This window comes from Theropithecus gelada, chromosome 18 (genome assembly GCF_003255815.1).
Source record: "Theropithecus gelada isolate Dixy chromosome 18, Tgel_1.0, whole genome shotgun sequence".
In the NCBI taxonomy this organism is placed as follows: domain Eukaryota; kingdom Metazoa; phylum Chordata; class Mammalia; order Primates; family Cercopithecidae; genus Theropithecus; species Theropithecus gelada.
In genome coordinates, this window is record NC_037686.1 from 15321424 (window position 1) to 15342343 (window position 20920).

At 48.2% G+C, this 20920-nt stretch overlaps 1 protein-coding gene across 5 annotated transcripts in view; it reads left to right on the plus strand.

The window, feature by feature from the left end:
- The window catches only part of CABLES1 (Cdk5 and Abl enzyme substrate 1), a 125160-nt gene that overhangs the window by 73922 nt on the left and 30318 nt on the right, over window positions 1-20920 (plus strand). For 4 of the 5 annotated variants that reach the window (XM_025365236.1, XM_025365233.1, XM_025365234.1 and 1 more), the window contains one exon: window positions 7385-7462. In XM_025365236.1, the coding sequence (XP_025221021.1) occupies window positions 7385-7462 (78 nt within the window). The remainder of the gene's footprint in view (window positions 1-7384; window positions 7463-20920) is intronic. The other variant, XM_025365235.1, reaches the window with a different exon arrangement.

The window sequence follows — 20920 nt, forward strand, 5'->3', positions numbered from 1 at the left end:
CCTCCTACCTCAGCCTCTTGAGTAGCTGGGACTACAGGCATGTGCCACCACACCCAGCTAAGTTTTTTGATTCTTAGTAGAGACAAGGTCTCATTATGTTGCTCAGGCTGGTCTCAAACTCTTGAGTTCATGTGATCTCCCACCTCGGCTTTCCAAAGTTCTGGGATTACAGGCATGAGCCACGGTGCCCAGCAGTGCACAATCTTTAATAAACAAGTGCAAATATAAATAATAATACAACTGACATAAACAGGATTGGGCCATATGTAAGTGACCCTTAGTAAGTGCACAACTCAGTGGGGGTTGGTGGCAAATAGCCTGCCAGCCTGAGTTTTGCGTGAGTCAGGGGTGTTGGTCAAAGGGTTGTACAGAGGGGAGTGGAAACACTGGTGAGTCAGGCACGTGGAGGTCCGTGAACATTTATTATTCACTTAGTTCCTTGAATAGGCTGTATGCTCTTTCTCCCAAGCTGACTCATGCCAGTTTTTCCACCAGCATATCTTCTCACTGTAGACTGGTTGCCGCTTATCCCTGAGGTCTGTTACCACTTGCTCCAGGGAGTCCACCTTGCCTCCTTTAGGCTGGGTTATTCTTCCTGTGTGCTCAGTAGCGCCCCCTACTTCCCATCAGATAACTTAAACCTCTGCGTGGAGGTATCTCCCAACCACCCCTAAGCTTTGCAAGGAGGGAGCTCTTAGCTGGGCCATTCATCATCAGATCCCCAGCACCTAGTACAATGTCTGGCATGGATTAAGTGCTCAGAAAATATTTGTGTAAGGGAGGGAGGGAGGGAGGAGGAGAGGAAGATTATATAACTTGTTTATCAGAAATTTGCCACTCCCTAGATTGTAGGATAAGGTGTGTCTTCTTTTTTTTTTTTTTTTTTTTTTTTTTTTGAGACGGAGTCTCGCTCTGTCGCCCAGGCTGGAGTACAGTGGCCGGATCTCAGCTCACTGCAAGCTCCGCCTCCCGGGTTCACGCCATTCTCCTGCCTCAGCCTCCCGAGTAGCTGGGACTACAGGCGCCCGCCACCTCGCCCAGCTAGTTTTTTGTATTTTTTAGTAGAGACGGGGTTTCACCGTGTTAGCCAGGATGGTCTCGATCTCCTGACCTCGTGATCCACCCGTCTCGGCCTCCCAAAGTGCTGGGATTACAGGCTTGAGCCACCGCGCCCGGCCAAGGTGTGTCTTCTTAGCAGGTAGGGAGGCCTGTCCTGCACTGTGGTAGCAGTGATCTTGCGGTCATGGAAGTGTGGTGGTGGAGGTGGCAGGCATAGTCAATGAAGAGAAGACTAATGCCTCCACCAGTAGCAGTACCACCATGTGGTATTTGTGGGCTACTTAGCACAGATTCTCAGATGCATCAGACTATTTAATTCATGTCCCCCAGTTCCCTGGCTCCAGACACCTTGTGCAGCTCCACACTTCATAGGGTTAAGCCGTGCTTCCCTTCCTCCTGTTTCCACCTGTTAGAATCCCACGCCGCCTCCTAGGCCTCCTAGGCACTTTCAGGCTCCTTGTTCTAGTGCCTTCTTGTCCATGGGGCCCCTTCTTCCCAGCTCCTGCCCTGGAATAGCATCTCCTTCCAACTCCAGGCAGAAAGGAACAGATCACTCTGTGGAGAATGTTCTTGGAGCCCCTACCGATTCTCCACTTTGCCCTTGTACCCAGATGAGGCACATCCAACAGTGAGGGGAGTCGTTCCTAAGAAGGAAAATGTCCCCCCAGTAGCTCATGAGCATTTAAATAGAGTAAACAAGAACATTTTGTTGGTGGTGGCGGTGTTTTCGTTCAACTCTCATTATGCCATTGCCAGCCCTTCAGAAGAGACGGAAAGGGGTCAAGTCCCCTTCTTCCAGTTTTTAATAAAGCATTGTGAGAGGAGGAAGGAACGACTGTGGGAAAAGGGGTCAGAGTGGAGCTGGGAAGAGAACGGGTTTTCCAGATTTCATAATATTCATTTGTCTCCGGACATTGGCCTTCACTCCTTCACCGTCTCTGTGCACAGCGCTCATAGTGTGGTGTGCAGAGGACCTGCTGAGCTGGGGTGTGTAGCCCACAGCCATGCCAGGGAGATCTGTGTCCCTTTCCAGGGCTGCGCCACAAGGTGCCACTAACTAGGTGATTAAGACAACAACAAGCGGTTCTCTCCCTGTTCTGGAGACTGAAAGCTCGGGGCCATATTCCCTCAGCCCCAAGGGAAGAATCAGCTCTCAACTCTTCCAGCTTCCAGTGGTGCTGGTGAGCCTTGGTGTCTTTGGCGCTTGTAGCTGCATCACTCCCGTCTCTGTCTCCACTGTCAGGTGGCCTTCTTCCCTTTGTGTGTGTCTAGGTGTCTCCAAATTTCTTGCCCCTTGTAAGGACACCAGCCATTGGATTGAAGGCCCACTCTGACCCAGTAGGACCTCATCCTTACTTGATAACATCTGCAAAGACACTGCAGCAATCCCTTCTTGTCCACAGTCAACCGCATGGTCTGAAAATATTAAATGGAAAATTCCACAAACAATTCATAAGTGCTAGGTTGCATGAGTAGCATGGCGCAATCTCTTGCCCTCCCACTCTGATCTGGGACATGAGTCAGCCCTTAGTCCAGCATATCTACATGGTCTCACTACCTGCCCTGTATGAAGTGATTGCAAAGGAAAAAACATAGTACATACAGGCGTCAGTGCTATCTGTGGTTTCAGACATCCCCTGCGGGTTTTGGAACACATCCCGTATGGATAAGGGAGACTACTGTATTTACAAATAAGGCCACAGCCGCAGGTCCTGGGGCTTAGGGTTTCAACATGTCATTTGGGGAGCACAGTTGAACCCAGAACACCAGCTTTGTAGGCGTATTCTTTCTTGCCTCGGGGGCGTGGAGGGAATGAGCCACAGAATTTTTGCGTGTGTGCCTAGTGCCGATTACAGACCCCTGGGCTGTGGACACTGCGGGGCTGTGTTTGGGCATCACTGTGTTCACCTCCCCGTTATGACAGATGTGGTTTTCTTTCCTCTGCCTCCTGGAGTTGGTTGCTTGTTTTTATGTCCTCAAGAGAATGTTTCTGTTGTAATGGAACATTTCACCTGGAAGAGACGAGACCTTCTCACAACCAACAGAGACTCCCCAGGGGGCTGGAAATAGAACAGGCCTCTGGTGTTTTGGCAAAGGAGGAAAGACTTGAGGATCCTGGCTGGTGAGAGACATTGCCGTTTCAGCCATCACCAGTGCTGGGCTGCTGGGGGGTAAAAGGAGATTTGGTGAAAAGTGGCCCGTGGTGCTCTGTCACCTAGGTGGTGTCCTTGTGCCTCTCCTGGCTGTTCTGGACACTCAGCGTCTTGGGAGCTAATTGTGGCTGTGGAAGCTTTGTGGTCCGAAGCTGTAAGATCCCTCATACCAGAAGCGCTTTCCTAAGAGCGTGGCAATGAGGCTGCGTGAAGAAGAAAGCTGGACGGTGCTCCTTCAGCTTCCGAGCACTCATGAGGATCCCTGGCCGTTTCAGGAAGCATTGTGTATCCAAGATGCTTTGTCCATGTGGGCTGTAGCCCCAGGGAATGTTTTCCTTTGCTATTTTTTTCCTCTGGCAGATGTTCATGTGGAAATGTGACCTTTAATTCCTTAAAGATCCATCTCCCTGGAATTAATTCCTCTTTTGAAGTCATAATCTTTCATGTAATATTTTCTGGTCATCTCAACTCCAAGTAAAATGTTGTATGTCACAGGTGGGGGAAATGATTTGGGCTTTTTGCTTATGCCATTTGGGCGTCCGAGAAGAGAGCCGCCGAGGTTGGAGGCAAAGACGTGAGGGTGGTCAGCGTCTGACAGCGGAAGTGGACTGTGCTTGTTCATGTCATCTGATTGAACTCTTTCTCAGATAGTAGATGTACCTTCCGGGAGGCAAACATCTGATTCTCTTCTTGTGTATCTCCATTACCGTGAACATTTCCCTAATGTTTATAAAGAGAAAAGCTGCAAATTCACATGAACCCCACAGGTTCTAAATGTAACGGTTGATCACAGGGGACCTGTTGTCAGAACCACGCTGTTCAGGGTTTCTCAGTGTAAGAAGCCAAGAAGACGGGAGCCATCACTTGCTGCTACTTGCCCACTGTGGTTCACACCTGCAGTCCCTCCCAGATGCCAGAACTACTTCAGGAAACTCGTATGATGTGTTCTTGGAAGCTCCACTGGCAAACCGGCTACAGAGCCAGAGCCTCTGTGCGGGTCTCTGCTGTGAATTCCTCCTCTGGCCCCTGCAGAAACTGAGGGTGCATGAAATGACTGGAGAAGGGAGGGGAAGAGCCCAAAGATGTGACATGCCTTACTCCCTTTCTCCTCCCTCCAGCCGCTTGAGACTGGCCAACCAGGGAAGTAGCAACTCTACTGGAATTGTTGAGAAACGGTCCATATTCATAGTTGCTAAACTTGACCTCTGCAGTAAAATAACATGTTTTTCTGGAATGAGTACCATGTTGTCAGCCTCTCCTACACACAGTGGTGCGGACCACCCAGAGTGAGTGCTCATTTAATAGAACAAGCAGCCCATTTACTGATAGGCATCTTGTGGCTGAAAGATTGGGAAGAAGACTTGGATTGCACTCGCATTGATATTCTTCATTTTCTTGTTCTATTAAAAACGTCCAAACAAGTTTAGTGTGTGGGAAGGAAGGACACCTTAGCATGAGTAGTGACGAAAATGCAGCATCGCTAAGCCGGTGGAGTTTGTTCAACACACTCCTGCCACTGTGTTGCAGAGGACACGGATGCCCAGTGACACGGGAATGAGTCGCTCCAGGCCTTTGTCCTGGGTAGATGGCAGGGAGTGGCAGTGAGGGTGTGGAGAGCCTCTGCCCTTCCATCTGGGGAGGGGTCCAGGCTGAGCAGGCCTCCCCAGCTCCAGCAGCTCCAAGGTCAGGGATGTGTGATCTGTCACCCTCTTGCCCCTCCCTGCACTGGGCATGGTGACCCACAGGCCAGGCTGGAAAGCCGGCCTAGAACACGTGGATGAAGGCAGACTTATTAGTATCCAAGAAGTGCGTGGGTCCCCAGTCACGCCCCCAAGGGGTAGGCTTTTCTAGCAAGATTTAGGGAAGGGCATCGGTAGTGGTAAAGGACTCAAGTTCCAGTCTCCCCCCGCCCCACCTGCTGGTGCATCTCCTTTGGTACGTCGCTGACTTGACGTGCCTCATCAGTTAAAGCACTTAGAATTTGGCACGTAATCAGTACTTAATAACTATTGGCTGTTAAGTCTCTGTAGGTGAATTTACAGGGCATTGCAGCGTGAGAAGCTTTGTTGCTGGGCTCCATGCAGGCGAGCCCAAGGAGCGTGGCTGGTGTTCAGCAGGGTGTGCTCATGATTCGTGTAACCCCTGGCCCTTTAGGCCTTGACAGTCCATTCTGGACATGACGCTCTGTCCTCGACAGTGACCAGGATCAGGGCCTGGGGTATCTGATGAGCAGCATCTGCCTTCAGCAGCATCTCTGTGTACATCTCATGCTACACCGATGTAGAAAGACCCCGTGCATGGGGTGTTTCAGCTGTCCTGGCAGCACAGCTTTCAGGTCTGAGCAGGCCTGGGTATTTAGCACAGCGGCTGAAGAGGTTCTGAGTCCACGGACTAGGCTGGAAAACCTGAATCCTAACCCAGGCAGCCCATCTGCAGTAAAGATGGTTTTATTGAGTGTGTACTATTTGCCAGTTGCTGTTCTGAGGGTTCTCCAAGTATGGACTCATGTACTCTTACAGCTTTCCAATAAGATAGTTACTAATTTTATCGCATTTCTTAGAAGGGCAGAGTGAGGCTCAGAAGCGTTAGCAAGCTGACCGAGGTCAAACAAAAGTGATGCTGATGTTCGAAGCTGAGTGTGTTACTTTGGTCCCATCCCATTAACGACTGTGGATATGAACTGCTATGGAATTGACACCAAAAGTGTCAAAAGCCAAAAGTGGCTTTTGGTTGCATAGGACGCCTGCAGCCCTGCCCTCCCGTGACGGATACTCAAGTGTTGCTGCTCTGAGGCCCACGCTGCATTTCAGTGCCATCTAATACACGTACATAGACGGAGGGGCCACCACGCACTAAACCCCTGCCTGGACTCACCCTCTAGTAAAGGAGGGAGGAAAGTGATTAGCAGTGTGGATCACATCCATGCCCTCCTGGACATGTGAATGGGGAATTGGAGACAGTTACCAAAGAGGGAACAAGTAACTCCATGAAGGGGGGCAGGAAACACTGCGTGGAGAGGGTACTTCTGAGCTAGGTTTGCAAGAATGAATAGGAGTTCCCTGGGTGTTCCAAGGTGGGGCATATAGGCAGAAGAAATAGCATGCAAAGAACACAAGTATAAAACAGCGAGACTTTGTGTTCAGGTGGGGGTGCTGTCAGTGCCTCAGCATCGGTAGGATGGTAAAATCAGGGGGAAATTCTGTCGGTGTTGAAACTGGAGAGACAGAAACCAGGAGACACAGGGCCTGCTTTGCCATGCCAGGGAACCGGACTCCATCCCAGGACAATTTGATTTCTTAGTTTTACAACAGAGTTGAAATCCCCGAACCCTGAAGCATGTAGTAGCACCATTTTCCCTGGTCTTATTATGGTTGTCGAAAGAAAGGATGACAAAAGGAAATAAGCTTCCTTATATGATGTGTATTGACTTGGTGCTACAAAGAATGTTGTTTGTAAATCTCTTCCTCTCATTTCTCCAGTTTTTCATCAGCAATTCCCTTTGGCAAAAGTTATTCTCAGATGCCAGGATAAGTGCTTTGAGGGTTTTTGTTTTTGTTTTAATGTTTTTTTTTTTAAGTGGCTTTTGATTGCATAAGACCATCATGTAGAACTGTTTCCAGTAGTATCTTTATAGCAGGAATGGAGGCTAAGACTGATTATGTAATTGTTCCCTTAATCTATTCTCAGAACCTAACATGTTGCCAGCAGATGAAAAATCGAATGGTCATAATGGCCTCTGAGTGTCTTTCCTGCTCATAGTTTCTGGCGCTATTGCTCTTGCATTGTTTACTGCAAAATAGAAATCAGTGGTTTAAATGTGGCATGACTGCTCACCCAGCCCTGGCCACCCTGGACTCAGCTCTGTCTGCTCCCTCTTGCATGTGCAGCCCACAGCAAGCAGGTCTTGCAGGAGAAGGGGTGCAGGTGTACTCATTAGTGACCCTTGCTGTTGTCTCACATGTTAATATTGGGATGAGGAGAGGCAGCCCACTTCTGCCCCGCTGGGGTTGCATTTTGCAAGGAGAGCAGAATACCATCTGCCAGAGGAGGTGGTGGGAGCATGCAGATACTGCTATGAATGCCATGAATGCTTAATTGCTATAGATTTTGTTTTTTAGCTCGAGTCTTTGCATTTAGTGTGTTTGTTGTTTGTTCTTTTTTTTACTTTTTAGAATAGTCCTTATCAGCGGCAGAAGATCCTTCTGTAGTATATTTTCAGTGCTGCCGTATCGGGACAGTACCCAAGTCGGGTATGTATATGCATGCATGCTTTGTAGTCCTCTGGGTGAAAAGTTCTCACACCAATGTACATAATGTGGTCATCCTTTCCATTTTCAAGAAGTTGCCTTGCTTGGACACTGCAAATTCAGTATTTGTACATTGGAATGATAAAAAGATGTTCCACTTTCTTTTCAGCCAGAAAGCTTCCTCATTGTGTGTGTGTGTGTGTGTGTGTGTGTGTGTCCCCATCCTGTCGCCTGTTCTTTCTCAATCTACATTTTGTTACCTTATCCAATACTGTAAAGCAAGAACATCACGGGGCCTACCATATTCCACAGGGCCATGCCAACCTTTGGAAAAAAGGTAGGTCAAGGAAGGAATTGGAACAAACCCTGTGCCCATCCCACCCCCTTGCATCTTGGGTTTGGGGTTGGAAACTGACCAGCAAGCTGGAGCTGCCACCACAGAGAAACATCAAAGCAAAAAGGTCCCAGGACCAGAGATTAGGTAACTAGCTACAGGCCAGAGGGATCCTTCCCTCTCTAGATCAACAAGCCCCTCCTTTTACTCTGAAAAAAAGTAAGTACCTGAGGGTCCGTCCTTGCAAAGCCTCTGCTCTTCATCGCCATCCCTGAACCCCATATTCCTTCCTCCTCTGCATCTAGACCTCATGCTCCCTTTGCCTTTCCATGCATCCGGTGTCTGTCATCAGGCTGCCGCCAGTATCGAAGGCAGGACAGTTCACTGCGTAAGATGTCAAGCATCATGGGGTGTTGGCTGTGGCATCTGGTTATTGTGCCAGCCACACCACAGACATGTGACCACTGTCCCCAAGGAGGGCTGTATGGCCACTGGTGCTGATTCGCCGTGTGTTCATCTTCCACCGTCTCCATGAGCTCCACCCCAGGCCTTCCTGCTCATCATGACCTCCCCTTTCTCCTGTAGATCTGCTAGACTTAGCCTGTTCGATTCACCGTGGTCCTTATCTGCACTCTTCATTGTCAGCTCCATGGGACAGAAAACAGCACATCTTTATTCGTGGAATCCTGACTCAGTCATTGATGAGATGTGTGCCTTAAGGAGCAATAATCATGGCACTGTTTGTTAAGCACACACTTTGAGCTGGTCTTTTTCATTATTTATATCCTTGCAGCCAAACCTTGCAAAGTAGGTGTTCTAGAAAAAGTAGCAGCAAATCCTGCAGCTCGGAGGTTTAAGGACCATCTATCTAGTGGCCAGTGGGCTGCCCAGAGAGATGTAGTGGGGCAGCTCTCTTCGCCTGACCTACGTGCTGTGGCCCCGGGTCTGGCTACATTGCAAGAGCAGGCTCATTCCTTGACAGAATTAGCTCATACCAGCTCACAGACCTGGTGTGACCCCAGAGGCCAGTTCATTCATCTTATTCAAAGTAGTAGCCCGAGGGCCCAGAATGTTTGAGCATGACCAGCCTGGGCACACACCTCCAGAGTATCTGTGTTATTAGTAGCAGGCTCTTTGCCAGCAGGTCCTCTCCTGGCCAGAGCTTGGATAGTACTGTGACATCAGCCTCATTTATCTGGATTTTCCTGGCTGACCTCTCTGATTGACACATTCTTTCCTTAGCTCCATCTCGTTCATTCATTTATTGAGTGCTTGTCATGTGACCAGGTGCCCAGGACAAAGGTAGAGAAGGATGGATTGGGTTCCTACGCCCCTGAACTTACAGCTTAGCAGGGGAGACACATTAAAATTACACACACGATTAACTATAGCTTTTAATACATGCTGGTGATACCCAGTCAAGCAATCCTTGAATCTTCCTGGCTGGAGACTCATTCTGTTTCTTTAATTTGGCTTCTCTACACTTGTCTTTGAAGTGTCCATATGAGTTTTATTCTCCAAGGTCCGGGGTAAGGTACCCCTCACTGTGGTACCCAAGTGTTCGTCCCCATTTTGTAGATGACATGACTGATCGATGCTTAAGAGTTGAGATCTCGACTTTGGGCCAGAATGGGGATGTCATCCCCAGTGTGTTCAGCTGTAAGTTTTTCCATGACCCACACTGACAATAAGTTCTGTATCTGCAGAAACCTTGCTGCGAAATGGAGCTTTTCTGGTATCTGCCTCCCGGAGGTGAACTGCAGCTCCCAGGAGTGAGTGAATGAAGGTTGCCAGCATGGCGCCTGGCGTGCAGAGAAGTGCTAGGGCCCACTCAGCCAGGACCCCGTATTTCTGACAGTGAAAGATAATGATTGTGAAGAGCTTTGGCGATCTGGAATTTTTATTACTTACCAGCTTCTGTGAGCTTCCATTGGCTCCTCTGTGGAGTGGGGAAGTTACTACCTCCCGTCGTTAATGTGAAGATTATGGCGTTTCTGCAAAGCCAGTAGGAAGCCGTTTTAACTTCAAGTACCCAGGAAGAGGGCCCTTAGACCATCTCCACTGGACATCCTTGTGGATATGTGTGGCCCTCCATTCTTTTCAGCATCTCAGGGAAATGCTAGGTGGCAGCCAGTTGGTGCTAGGAAAGAGTGTCTGTTCATGCCTGGGTCATCTCCTTGCTGCTTGGGAAGGCCTCCTGTGTTGCAGAAAGGGCCACTGCATGGGATATTCAGCAGAGCTGGCTGCTCTGTTGGCCCTGGACAGAGAAGCAAAATGAGTGTGTGGGATCCCACCTTTTACATCCCAGGTGTGAACAGATTGAAATCCACTATTCCTCCAAATTTTATAGATGAGCAAAGCAAGGTGCGGAAGAGGGATTTTTTTGTTTTGTTTTTGTTTGTTTTTGAGACAGGATTTTGCTTTGTTGCCCAGGCTGGAATGCGGTGGCACAAACATGGCTCACTGCAGCCTGGAACTCCTACGGTCTAGCCATCCACCCGCCTCAGTCTCCCAAGTAGCTAGGACTACAGTTGCGCACCATCACACCCAGCTAATTTTTAAAATTTTTAGTAGAGATGAGATCTTGCAATGTTTCCCAGACTGGTCTCAAACTCCTGGACTCGAGTGATCCTCCTGCCTCAGCCTCCCAAAGTGTTGGGATTACAGGGGTAAGCCACTCTACCCAGCTAGAAGAGGATGTTTTTCTATGACAAAAATATCATCAGGTCCTTTGTCAGACCTAACAGAAAAGAACATGTTCGTTTCTGCAGCACAGTCTACTTCTGTACTCACACGAGAAACTCTGAGCACAATTCCAAATATTGTGATGTAGCAGCAGGATTAAGAAGCAGAGTGCTTTTAAAACTTTCTAATGAGCAGATATTGTATTTATAAATAACCCACTTACCATAATTATGATTTTTAAATTTTTTTTTTTTTTACTAATTATTGGGAAAACAACTATGCTCAAATAAAAATGTACTAGTAAATATATACTAGTAGAAGTTTACTAGTAAATATACCAATAAATATATACACATACATATTTTTAAACAACTCCAGTTCATGTACGTATTAACTAATGCCTTTCCAAGGTGGAAAATTCCTTTACTTTTACACTGAAGCTCTTTTTGTGACTGGGACGTAAGTCATAGAATTTCAGGGGTGGAAAGGCCTTCCTGCTTCACAGCTGAGGCACAGTGGGGCGAAGCTCGCCCACAGCCCCCCACCTGGCAGAGTCAGCAGCCCTGGAACTCGGGGCCTGGGCTGCCCCAGCCTGCAGGGCCGTGCTTTCTGGCCTCCATGTTTCCACTGTGCTCATGTACATGGTCCCAGCCACATGGACCTGATGATTCCAAACAGGCACAAACCCCCCCCACCCCGACCCCTCACTGATGAACGGGCTAATATACAGCTCCAACTTCATCACAAGAAAGTTCTCAAAGCAGGAAGCTCATAGTTCATCTGCTGGGTACTGGAGCCTCCTTCCCATGGAAAGCATCTGTCAGGGTGGCCTGATCTTTCTGGGTTTATTTTCTGGCCACTTGCGCTGCACTCAAGCTTCCCAGCCCTGGCTCCCACCGTGGCCTCCACATTTTGTTCTTGGTTTTAACTTGAACACTGATTCTGGATCCTGACATCAGTTGATCAAAGCAGACAGACCAACCTTAGGAAGGCGTTATATAGTAGTATCTATTCATTCGATCTTTTGCGCATTAGGTCACTTGTTCTGCTCCCAGTGAATTAAGGCCCTGATGGAGGCTAGGGAAGGGGTGGGTGGGAATGAGTTACCAATCCAAGGCAATGGAGGGTGGGCAGGCAGGCACTGGAGAACGTTTGAACTGCCCACAAATCCTGACCAATACCTACATTTATAGTAAAGGTCCGGTCTTAAGTAAAAGCAAGGTGTTTGCTTTATAAAGTTTCTTTATCCCCACCACCCCCCAAGTGCCTTGCCATGCCAGCATGCCACCTATGTGGAGGTTTACGGGCTACCATTGTACGTCAGAATTCACTCACCTGCAGCCTGGTGAGCACCTACTGTGTGCTGGGCACTGCCGCCCTGCTTTGGATACACTGGTGAAGGAAAATGTCTCTCTGTGTGTGGAGCCTACTCTCCGTGCCCTCTCTCTGGTCCTCTGTCTCAGTGGGAGATGGGAATAAGCTAGTCAACCAATCATCAAACAAAATAGCAAAAACATTGAGTCCTAAGCAGTGTCTGATTAGAGCAGAGGAAGGAGTTGGGTGAGTTCAGATTGCAGGATCCAATGTAGTGCCCAGCGAAGGCGGTTCTCCAGTTAGACTTGGAAGTGTGAGACCGTAGAGATGTGAGAAAGGATATTGCATCCTCAGCGTTGACTCTGAGGATGCCAGCGGATGATCCAACTCCTCGTGAACTCTCAGGCAGGGCCTGCGTGTTGAGAGATTTAGTGATGCCCTATTCAAGCTGGAGTCCCATTTCCCAGCCACACTCAGCGTTCTCACCCCTGTAGTGAGGGGCAGGGGAGAGGGCCGGGGACAGGAGTGAGCTCTGATATATGGGCCCATCACTCAACCCTCCTGAGTCTCAGACCCCTCATCTATAAAACAGGGATGTTTAACCAGACACTACAAGGACCCTGCGAGCGCAGAAGGTCATTCTCATTCTTGTCAGTGCTGCTGATGCAGAAGCAGTAAGCTGTGTTGAACAACGAATTTATGAATAAAACACACTGTCCACTCCCCATCTGTCAACAATCAGCAACTTCTCAAGCTCCTACCTGAATATTAATCTTCACTGAGTTTCTTAAAATTAAGATTTTTTTTTATTATACTTTAAGTTTCTAGGGTATAGGTGCACAACGTGCAGGTTTGTTACATATGTATACATGTGCCATGTTGGTGTACTGCACACATTAACTCGTCATTTACATTAGGCATATCTCCTAATACTATCCCTCCCCCACCCCCCACCATAGGACCTGGTGTGTGATGATCCCCTTTCTGTGTCCAAGTGATCTCATTGTTCAATTCCCACCTATGAGTGAGAACACGCGGTATTTGGTTTTCTGTTCTTGCGATAGTTTGCTGAGAATGATGGTTTTCAGCTGCATCCATGTCCCTACAAAGGACACGAACTCATCCTTTTTTATGGCTGCTTAGTATTCCATGGTGTATATGTGCCACATTTTCTTAATCCAATCTGTCACTGATGGACATTTGGGTTGATTCCAAGTCTTTGCTATTGTGAATAGTGCCACAGTAAACATACGTGTGCATGTGTCTTTATAGCAGCATGATTTATAATCCTTTGGGTATATACCCGATAATGGGATGGCTGGGTCAAATGGAATTTCTAGTTGTAGATCCTTGAGGAATGGCCACACTGTCTTCCACAATGGTTGAACTAGTTTACATTCTCACCAACAGTGTAAAAGTGTTCCTATTTCTCCACATCCTGTCCAGCACCTGTTGTTTCCTGATTTTTTAATGCTCGCCATTCTAACTGGTATGAGATGGTATCTCATTGTGGTTTTGATTTGCATTTCTCTGATGGCGAGTGATGATGAGCATTTTTTCGTGTGTCTGTTGGCTGTATGAATGTCTTCTTTTGAGAAGTGTCTGTTCATATCCTTTGCCCACTTTTTGATGGTGGTGTTTGTTTTTTTCTTGTAAATTTGATTGAGTTCTTTGTAGGTTCTGGATATTAGCCCTTTGTCAGATGAGAAGATTGCAAAAATTTTCTCCCATTCTGTGGGGAAAGGATTCCCTATTTAATAAATGGTGCTGGGAAAATTGGCTAGCCATAAGTAGAAAGCTGAAATTGGATCTTTTCCTTACTCCTTATATGAAAATTAATTCAAGATGGATTAGAGACTTAAATGTTAGACCTAAAACCGTAAAAACCTTAGAAGAAAACCTAGGTAATACCCTTCAGGACATAGGCATGGGCATGGACTTCACGTCTAAAACACCAAAAGCACAGCAACAAAAGCCAAAATTGACAAATGGGATCTAATTAAACTAAAGAGCTTCTGCACAGCAAACGAAACTACCATCAGAGTGAAAATTGAGATTTTTTTAAATGTGCAGATCTGGTGGCTTCTTGCCACTATACATGTATTGGGCACATTTTTTCTTGGTGTGGGCCACGAGGCTAGGGACTTAATGAGCTTAGGCTTGGGAACACTGGAAAACGTGCGGGGTCGTTTTACATGCCACCAGGTTTACGCCAGGCTGGTAACGGATCGGCCCCACAGTGGTCTCTAGAGCTGCTGCTTGAAGCAGACTGCCCGAGCATCTAACAGCCACCACAGTCTCCAGCATGCTCTTCCCTACCGTGATGGATGGTGTGGATATTTGAGAGAAGAGCACATTTCTCTAGGATTAACGAAGGGTGCAGTCAAGCATGTGTGTGAACATGACAAACAGAGGTAATAATAGGAGCTGAGACCTGAATAGTGCTTCCAGTGTATGGCATCCCAGGCACTGGCCCACATGCTTGATATACGCTCACTCATTTCATCTGCCCAACAGCCTCACAAGGTAGGTGCCAGTATTACCATTTTAGTTGAGGCTAGTGGCCGAGAAAGGCTTGGCAACTGCCCAGGCGGTAGTAGGTGGGGGCAGGCAGTGTGGCCGCAGATCTGCCCTGTTGTGTTTGCTGCTGTGGAGGCGGTGCAGCCCGGGAAGCTGGAACGCATACTTGGGAACCAAGTGTGTTTCCCTTCATGATCACGCCTTTGGGGCTGGGCGTGCTGGCTCGGGACCAGTACAGGCAGGCAGCACTGGCTGACTGGTGTGCATTTTGGTGAAGATGGAGCTTGGAGGTCACGGCTCATAGGTGTGCCACACACGGGCTGCCCTCTGGGGACCCCAGCTGCTGAGCTGATGGGTTGTAACTTTCGGAAGGCTTTGGAGCTTGCTGGTTCACCTGCAGACTTGCATGCTCCCTAGGCAAATACCAGACATCTCTGGGTGGAGTCTTAAGTGAAAAATAATCTATGTAATTTCCCCATCTGGGTAATTGTCATCTTCCGAATAGGAAGGTGTGTGGAGAGTGTGGAGCTGGTGAAATTCTCCTGGTGTCTGTATGGTGTTGATGCACTGGCTGTCTGCAGAGGTGTGGGTGTTCCTGGCTCATGACCCTGAAGTGCTGCCAGCTCGAGTCTCCCCAACACCTTTTCCCCAATACACCCAAGTTGCCCCCTGAGTACCTCCAGGAGGCAATTTAGGGAGCAGTAGGGGTCTTTCTCATGCCCTGATAGAGCATGCATGAAGAACGCTTCTCTTGGAGAAAGGGTGCAGCATAGTTGTATTAGAGGATTCCTAGCCACAGTACCAGGCATGTCTTCACTTCACAAAAGGATGGGTGGCAGGGCGCAGAGCTTTCTTTACTGCTCATAAAATATTGTTTGATTTACAGAGTTTGCTTGCATACGATAGGAAATCGTCTGCTGGATAGAATGAGATGCTTCTGTTAACTGTCCGTCTTCATGTTCTTTTACTTTAGGAATTCAAAGTCTTGCCTGCAGCGTGAACCCCTAGTGGCTCGGAGAGACACAGAAGGGTGGAATGGAGGGTAGTTACACTCGGGGTCCTGAGTTGCAGTCGTCAGAGTCCCCTCTGATGGTTGGGGTGGGCCGTGGATTTCAGGTACCTTACAGGATTTCTAGGACAGACAGAAGCCAGCACAGACACCCCGGACCAACACAGTGAGGGCAACACAGCCAGGACCCACTTACAGCCCTACCCTGGAGCTCTTCCCATGGAAGTGCTGTTGACGCTGCCATCTGGGGCCCCCACCTTAGGCTTGCCAGAAGTTCTGATCTCCCCATGTGTTACTTCCACCTCCAGGTTTCCCATGAGTGCTTCCACTTAGCGGAACCTAGGCCGCCTTGGGAGCCTGGGAAATGTAGTTTTTAACAGCGACCTGAGGATCATGAGCTAGTCTATGGTCTCTGCCACAGTGGTTCACCAAAAGATCTGCCTGTCCCCAAACTGAACCTGGGGAGACTGAAGAACCCCAGATCAAGGAGAACTCAAGCCCCTGATCCAAACCTGGCCCAGGAGGGAGCCCTCAGGGAACCAAGGGTCCCTAAGAAGCTTAGAAGGTCCCTTCCTTCCCCATTAAGGGAAGCTCCCGTTAAGGACAAGACAGTGTCTAGTGAGACTGCATAGATATCCAAATGGATTTCCAAAGCCCAGGAGCTCTGGATTCATCCAGGCCTAACTTAAAACCTCCTTTGTGGTCCCCCAGACTTAACAGAAACAGGGCCTTTGAGGCTCTGGCCTCAGCACTCCTCTCCAGCCCTCTCTCAGCACAGCCCCTCTCAGCCCTAGCAAGCTACCTTAATGCATCAGGCTCTCCTCACCTTTGGGGAGACTCAGCCCTCCCTCCAGGCAGCTTTCTCAGTGCCCCCCAGCACCTGTCCCCCCACCCCCAGCTCCACTAAGAGCCCCTTCCTGTCTCAGGGCTTATAATATACATTTTAACTTACTTTTCACTAGTGGGTGTGGATTGCATCTTAATCCTCAAGGTATCTGCAGCACTGTGCACGGAAAGTAGTGGTCACTCTGGTTCTGTGTGTTGGGTGAGTAGAAGCAAGGTTTCTGAGGCTTTTGAGAATTGCTCTGTTTATGAATATGTTGCTCGTGCGCTTGCGCACTCTATCTCTCTGTATCTGTCTGTCTGTCTGTCTGTCTGTCAGATTATCTATCTATCTATCTTATCTGTTTGCTCCAACAAAGGACGGCCAGACTACTTCAGCAGAAGCAGGTGCCATCTCTCAGGGCCCCTCAGCCTGGTACCTCATCCTTGAGAGCACCTCCATAAAAGAATGGAGCTGGATGGCTGGCCATAAGGAAGGCCTCAGAAGGTGCTGACAAGGATGAACTGACATGGACCTCAGGGTCCTGCTTCTCTCCAAGTGACTCTGTCCCACCCACAGTGAAAGTTGCTAAGCCTGAAGTGACAGAAGAGGGCATCGAGCTGCGTTTAGCAAGTGCTAAGCCCCAGCGAGGCCCCTCCCACCCACGAGCCAGGTGACTCCCCTGACATTAGCCTCACAGCCTGTGCAGTTCTCTCCGATCACAAGTGCTCTGCACCTGCAGAGTTGCTTACAAATACTTGCACCCTGAATGTTAAGCCCAGGGATGCCAAGGGCCTTTAGATAAGGTTGCACTGGCCTCTGCAGTCTTTGCCTGAGCCCTGTTGGAATTCCCTGGCTTTTGGCTGGCAGGTTTACCTAGTCTTCTGTCAACTCAGGTTTTCTGAACATCTCCAAACCAGCAGCATGTGAGCTACATGTAAGTGATACAGCCCCATATTGTGCAGGACATATTCAGATTGCATCTAGCCTAGAGTAAGAAGAGGGCATTTTTTGGCTGGGTGTGGTGGCTCACCCTGTAATCCCAGCACTTTGGGAGGCCGAGGCGGGCAAATCACGAGTTCAGGAGTTCGAGACCAGCCTGGCCCACATGGTGAAACCCCGTCTCTACTAAAATACAAAAAATCAGCTGGGCGTAGTGGCGGACACCTGTAATCTCAGCTACTCGGGAGGCTGAGGCAGGAGAATCACTTGAGCCCAAGAGGTGGAGATTGCAGTGAGCCGAGATCTTGCCATTGCACTCTAGCCTGGGCAAGAGAGCAAGACCCCATCTCAAAAAAAAAAAAAGAGGATATTTTTCCCAGGCTCAGTTCTGTAGAGTGGGACGCTCTATCCTGTCCCTGGAGCCCCTCTCTGTGTCTAGGGTAGACTGAAGCCCCTTCCTGCGTCCTCCCCGCCACCACCCACCCACACTCATCCGCACACAATCTACTCCTTATTGCTAGGCCCTTCTGAAGCCCAGCAGGGCCATCTCTAATCAGGTGCATGTATTAGGAAGCTATCAGGACTTACTGGCATGCATTGACTAGAGGCTGGACATGGATTGTGCCCACGCCTTTCAAATAACACAGCTGTTGGTGCCAGAGTCCCACTAATCATTACCAGGGATAGATTGCATGGCCACTTCTGCTTGGGGTGGCCCTGAGCTAATTCATTCAAGGGTATGTGAAGTGGAAGATAGTTAAGGTAAAGGTAATGCCCGACCAAAAATGAGTTGCATAGTAAGGAGCACTCTTCAGCTCAAACGTAGTCTTTTAGAGCTGGAAGGAACTTGGGGACTGTTGGCTTTCGCTTTTTTTTTTTTTTTTTTTTTTTTTTTTGAGCTGCAGAAGCCATTCTTCCAATATAAGTTTACATAGAATTGCAGTAGATAAAACAGCTAACCACAGAGCTGTTCTGGAGAATCGGGAATGGGCGCAAGTAGCCCATTCATCCCCACTCCCACCATCCACCTCCTTTGGTGCCTCCATTAGGAAAACCACAGCCCTTACCCATCCTTGCGATCGTGTACCTGTGGGCACCTGCGGCCATGGAGGCAGTGTGGTACATGGGAACGAGCTGGCAGTCAGGCAGAAACCTCAGTCCTGGGAAATGAACTAGCCTTACTGACCCCAGCTTCACTCATCCGTAAAATGGACTATAATGTCCATCTCAGGGAGCTGAACGAAATCGTAAATGAAATATTATATGTGAAAGCTCTGAGCACCCTGCCAGGCTGTAGTAGATATTCATTAAGCATTAGTTTCACTTGCATTTTTGTCCAGTCACAGAACATTTTCTTTTTTTTTTTCTTTCTTTCTTTTTGAGACAAGGTCTCACTGTATTGCTCAGGCTGGAGTGCAGTAGTGCATTCTTGGCTCACTGGAGCCTTGACCTCCCAGGCTCAAGCGATCCTCCTACCTCAGCTTCCTGCGTAGCTGGGACAACAGGCATGCACCACCATGCCCAGCTAATTTTTGTATTTTTTGTAGAGTTGGGTTTCACCATGCTGCCCAGGCTGGTCTTATAATCCTGGGCTCAAGCCATCCTCCCACCTCAGCCTCCTAAAGTGCTGGGATTACAGGCGTGAGCCACTGCGCCCGGCTGTCACAGAGCTATTTTCGTTGCTCTTTCTAGATCTACTTGAACTTAGCAATTCCCAGTCAGGTTCACAGTGAGTTTCTCAGTGGTACAATTCTGCAAACACACTGGATTCACCTTGAGATCTGCTTTTATTCAGTCTTTTTTTCCGCAATAGTACATTTTTCTTAAAGACTATTTGAAAAATGTATAAAAGTAAAAGGAAGATAACAATGATTGAGCCTCACCTCCTAAACAAAGCCACCATTTACATTTTGGTCTATTTCCTTCCAGTCTTTTTTTTTTCTTAATGCATACACTTTATGGAACGTGAAGAGACCATTGTTTTGCTTTGATCTTTCTTGCTAAATCCCACCTTTCAAAACAAGGCCATTACAGAGAAGAGGAACAGATGTTGCCCAGCTTTTTCACTGTAACTGTAACATCAAACCTTCCCATAGCTGTAAACACTCTTCTCAGATGAAGCTTGTAAATTATGCCATTTTCTGGGAAGAGTCCCAGCCTTAAACCAGCTCCTTTTTCCTCAGCTAACACTTGCCAAGGCCAGCCTGAATCTTTCTGCCTTTTATCCACATTAGTCACGGCCTTCTCTTTTCTAGTGTGGATTTGTGGTTTGGCTTGGCGACCCTCAGCTCACAAAATGAGTTGCAAGCAACTTTCTCAACTTCCCTAAATAGGCAGACCCCACTTAGTAAACAGCTTGTCCAACACTTCTATCCAAGACCACTGCTCTTCCCCTCTCTTTCCAGCCCCCATTGTGGGCTCCTGTGCCACCACCATAGGGCCAGGAGTGGGAAATCTCGGCACTGCAAAGGAATTTATGGATTTACATGTAGAGAGAGGGAAGGAATTATGAAAAACAGGAATAACTTAGGGGAAAGGCTCCTGGAGTCCTAAGAAGGAAAGAGAAGTTCAGAGAAGAAGGTGAAATAATACAAACTTGACCTTTAAAATGTTGCTGAGCCGGGCGCAGTGGCTCATGCCTGTAATCCCAGTACTTTGGGAGGCCAAGGTGGGCGGATCACAAGGTCAGGAGTTCAAGACCAGCCTGGCCAACATAGTGACACCCCATCTCTACTAAAATTACAAAAATTAGCCGGGCATGGTGGCATGTGCCTCAGCTACTCGGGAGGCTGAGGCAGGAGAATCGCTTGAACCCAAGAAGTGGAGGTTGCAGTGAGCCAAAATAATGCCGCTCCACTCCAGCTTGGGCAACAGAATGAGACTTCATCTCAAAAAAAAAAAAAAAAAAAAAAAGATTCGTTAGGGTCAAGCCTGGACCAGGAAACCAAGAGAGAGACTCAACTTCCTCCTATTTTTTTACCCTCACACACCCTCTGACCTTTTGCTCCTATGACCCGAGCTGTTGTTTTTGCTTTTGGGCTGATTCAGTTACATTATAGGCTCAGAGAGCCTTGGGTAGGCTAATCTCCACTTACTGCATCAACGAAAAATGCATTCTGAGTTCCAACTTGCCAGCCCAGGAGCTTCTAGAGCACAACCCACGGGTGAGTGAGAGACTGCAGGTGTTGTATTGAGAGCTAGTCCTAGAATTGTCCCTATGCATGAGAGAACCGGCACCAGCCACCAAGGGCTTTTTATTTCCTGAGACCTGGATATGGGTCGGTATTTCTGTACACGTGGATCTGACCAGAAGAAAGTAGGGGTGAACCTAGTAAACTTGAGATTGGAGATTATGTGAACTCACCAAACTAGGTGATTTCAGCAAAAAGAGTTTCTGTGATGTGTGTGTAGGTTCACACCTCTTCAGATAACCATATTTGACTGTGTGATAGTCGCAGGGGTCACTTACTGCAGACGCATCACAGACCATGTGATGAAGAAGATGGCTTCCCAGTGGAGTTGCAAGGTGCCTCTGGGGGACGTGTTTTTAAATTGTCAACAGCTTTCACATGGTGTTTATATCCTTAGCTTTTGGCATTTGGGGGCATTCAGATGAGGTCATCCATTTGGGTCCATTTCCTGAGTGTTGATCTGTTTGCGACCCAGAGAACAGCGTCTTCTATTCTTAGAGAGAGCCTTCAAGCCTAAATGCTCCCTGCCTGGCTCCAGGCCCATGCCCCCTTCTTCCCCACCCACTTTCCCCAGAAAATTTTTGTTGTGGAAAATGGCACATTCACAAATTGTGTTTCTTTCCTCACACCAAGCATATTCCCA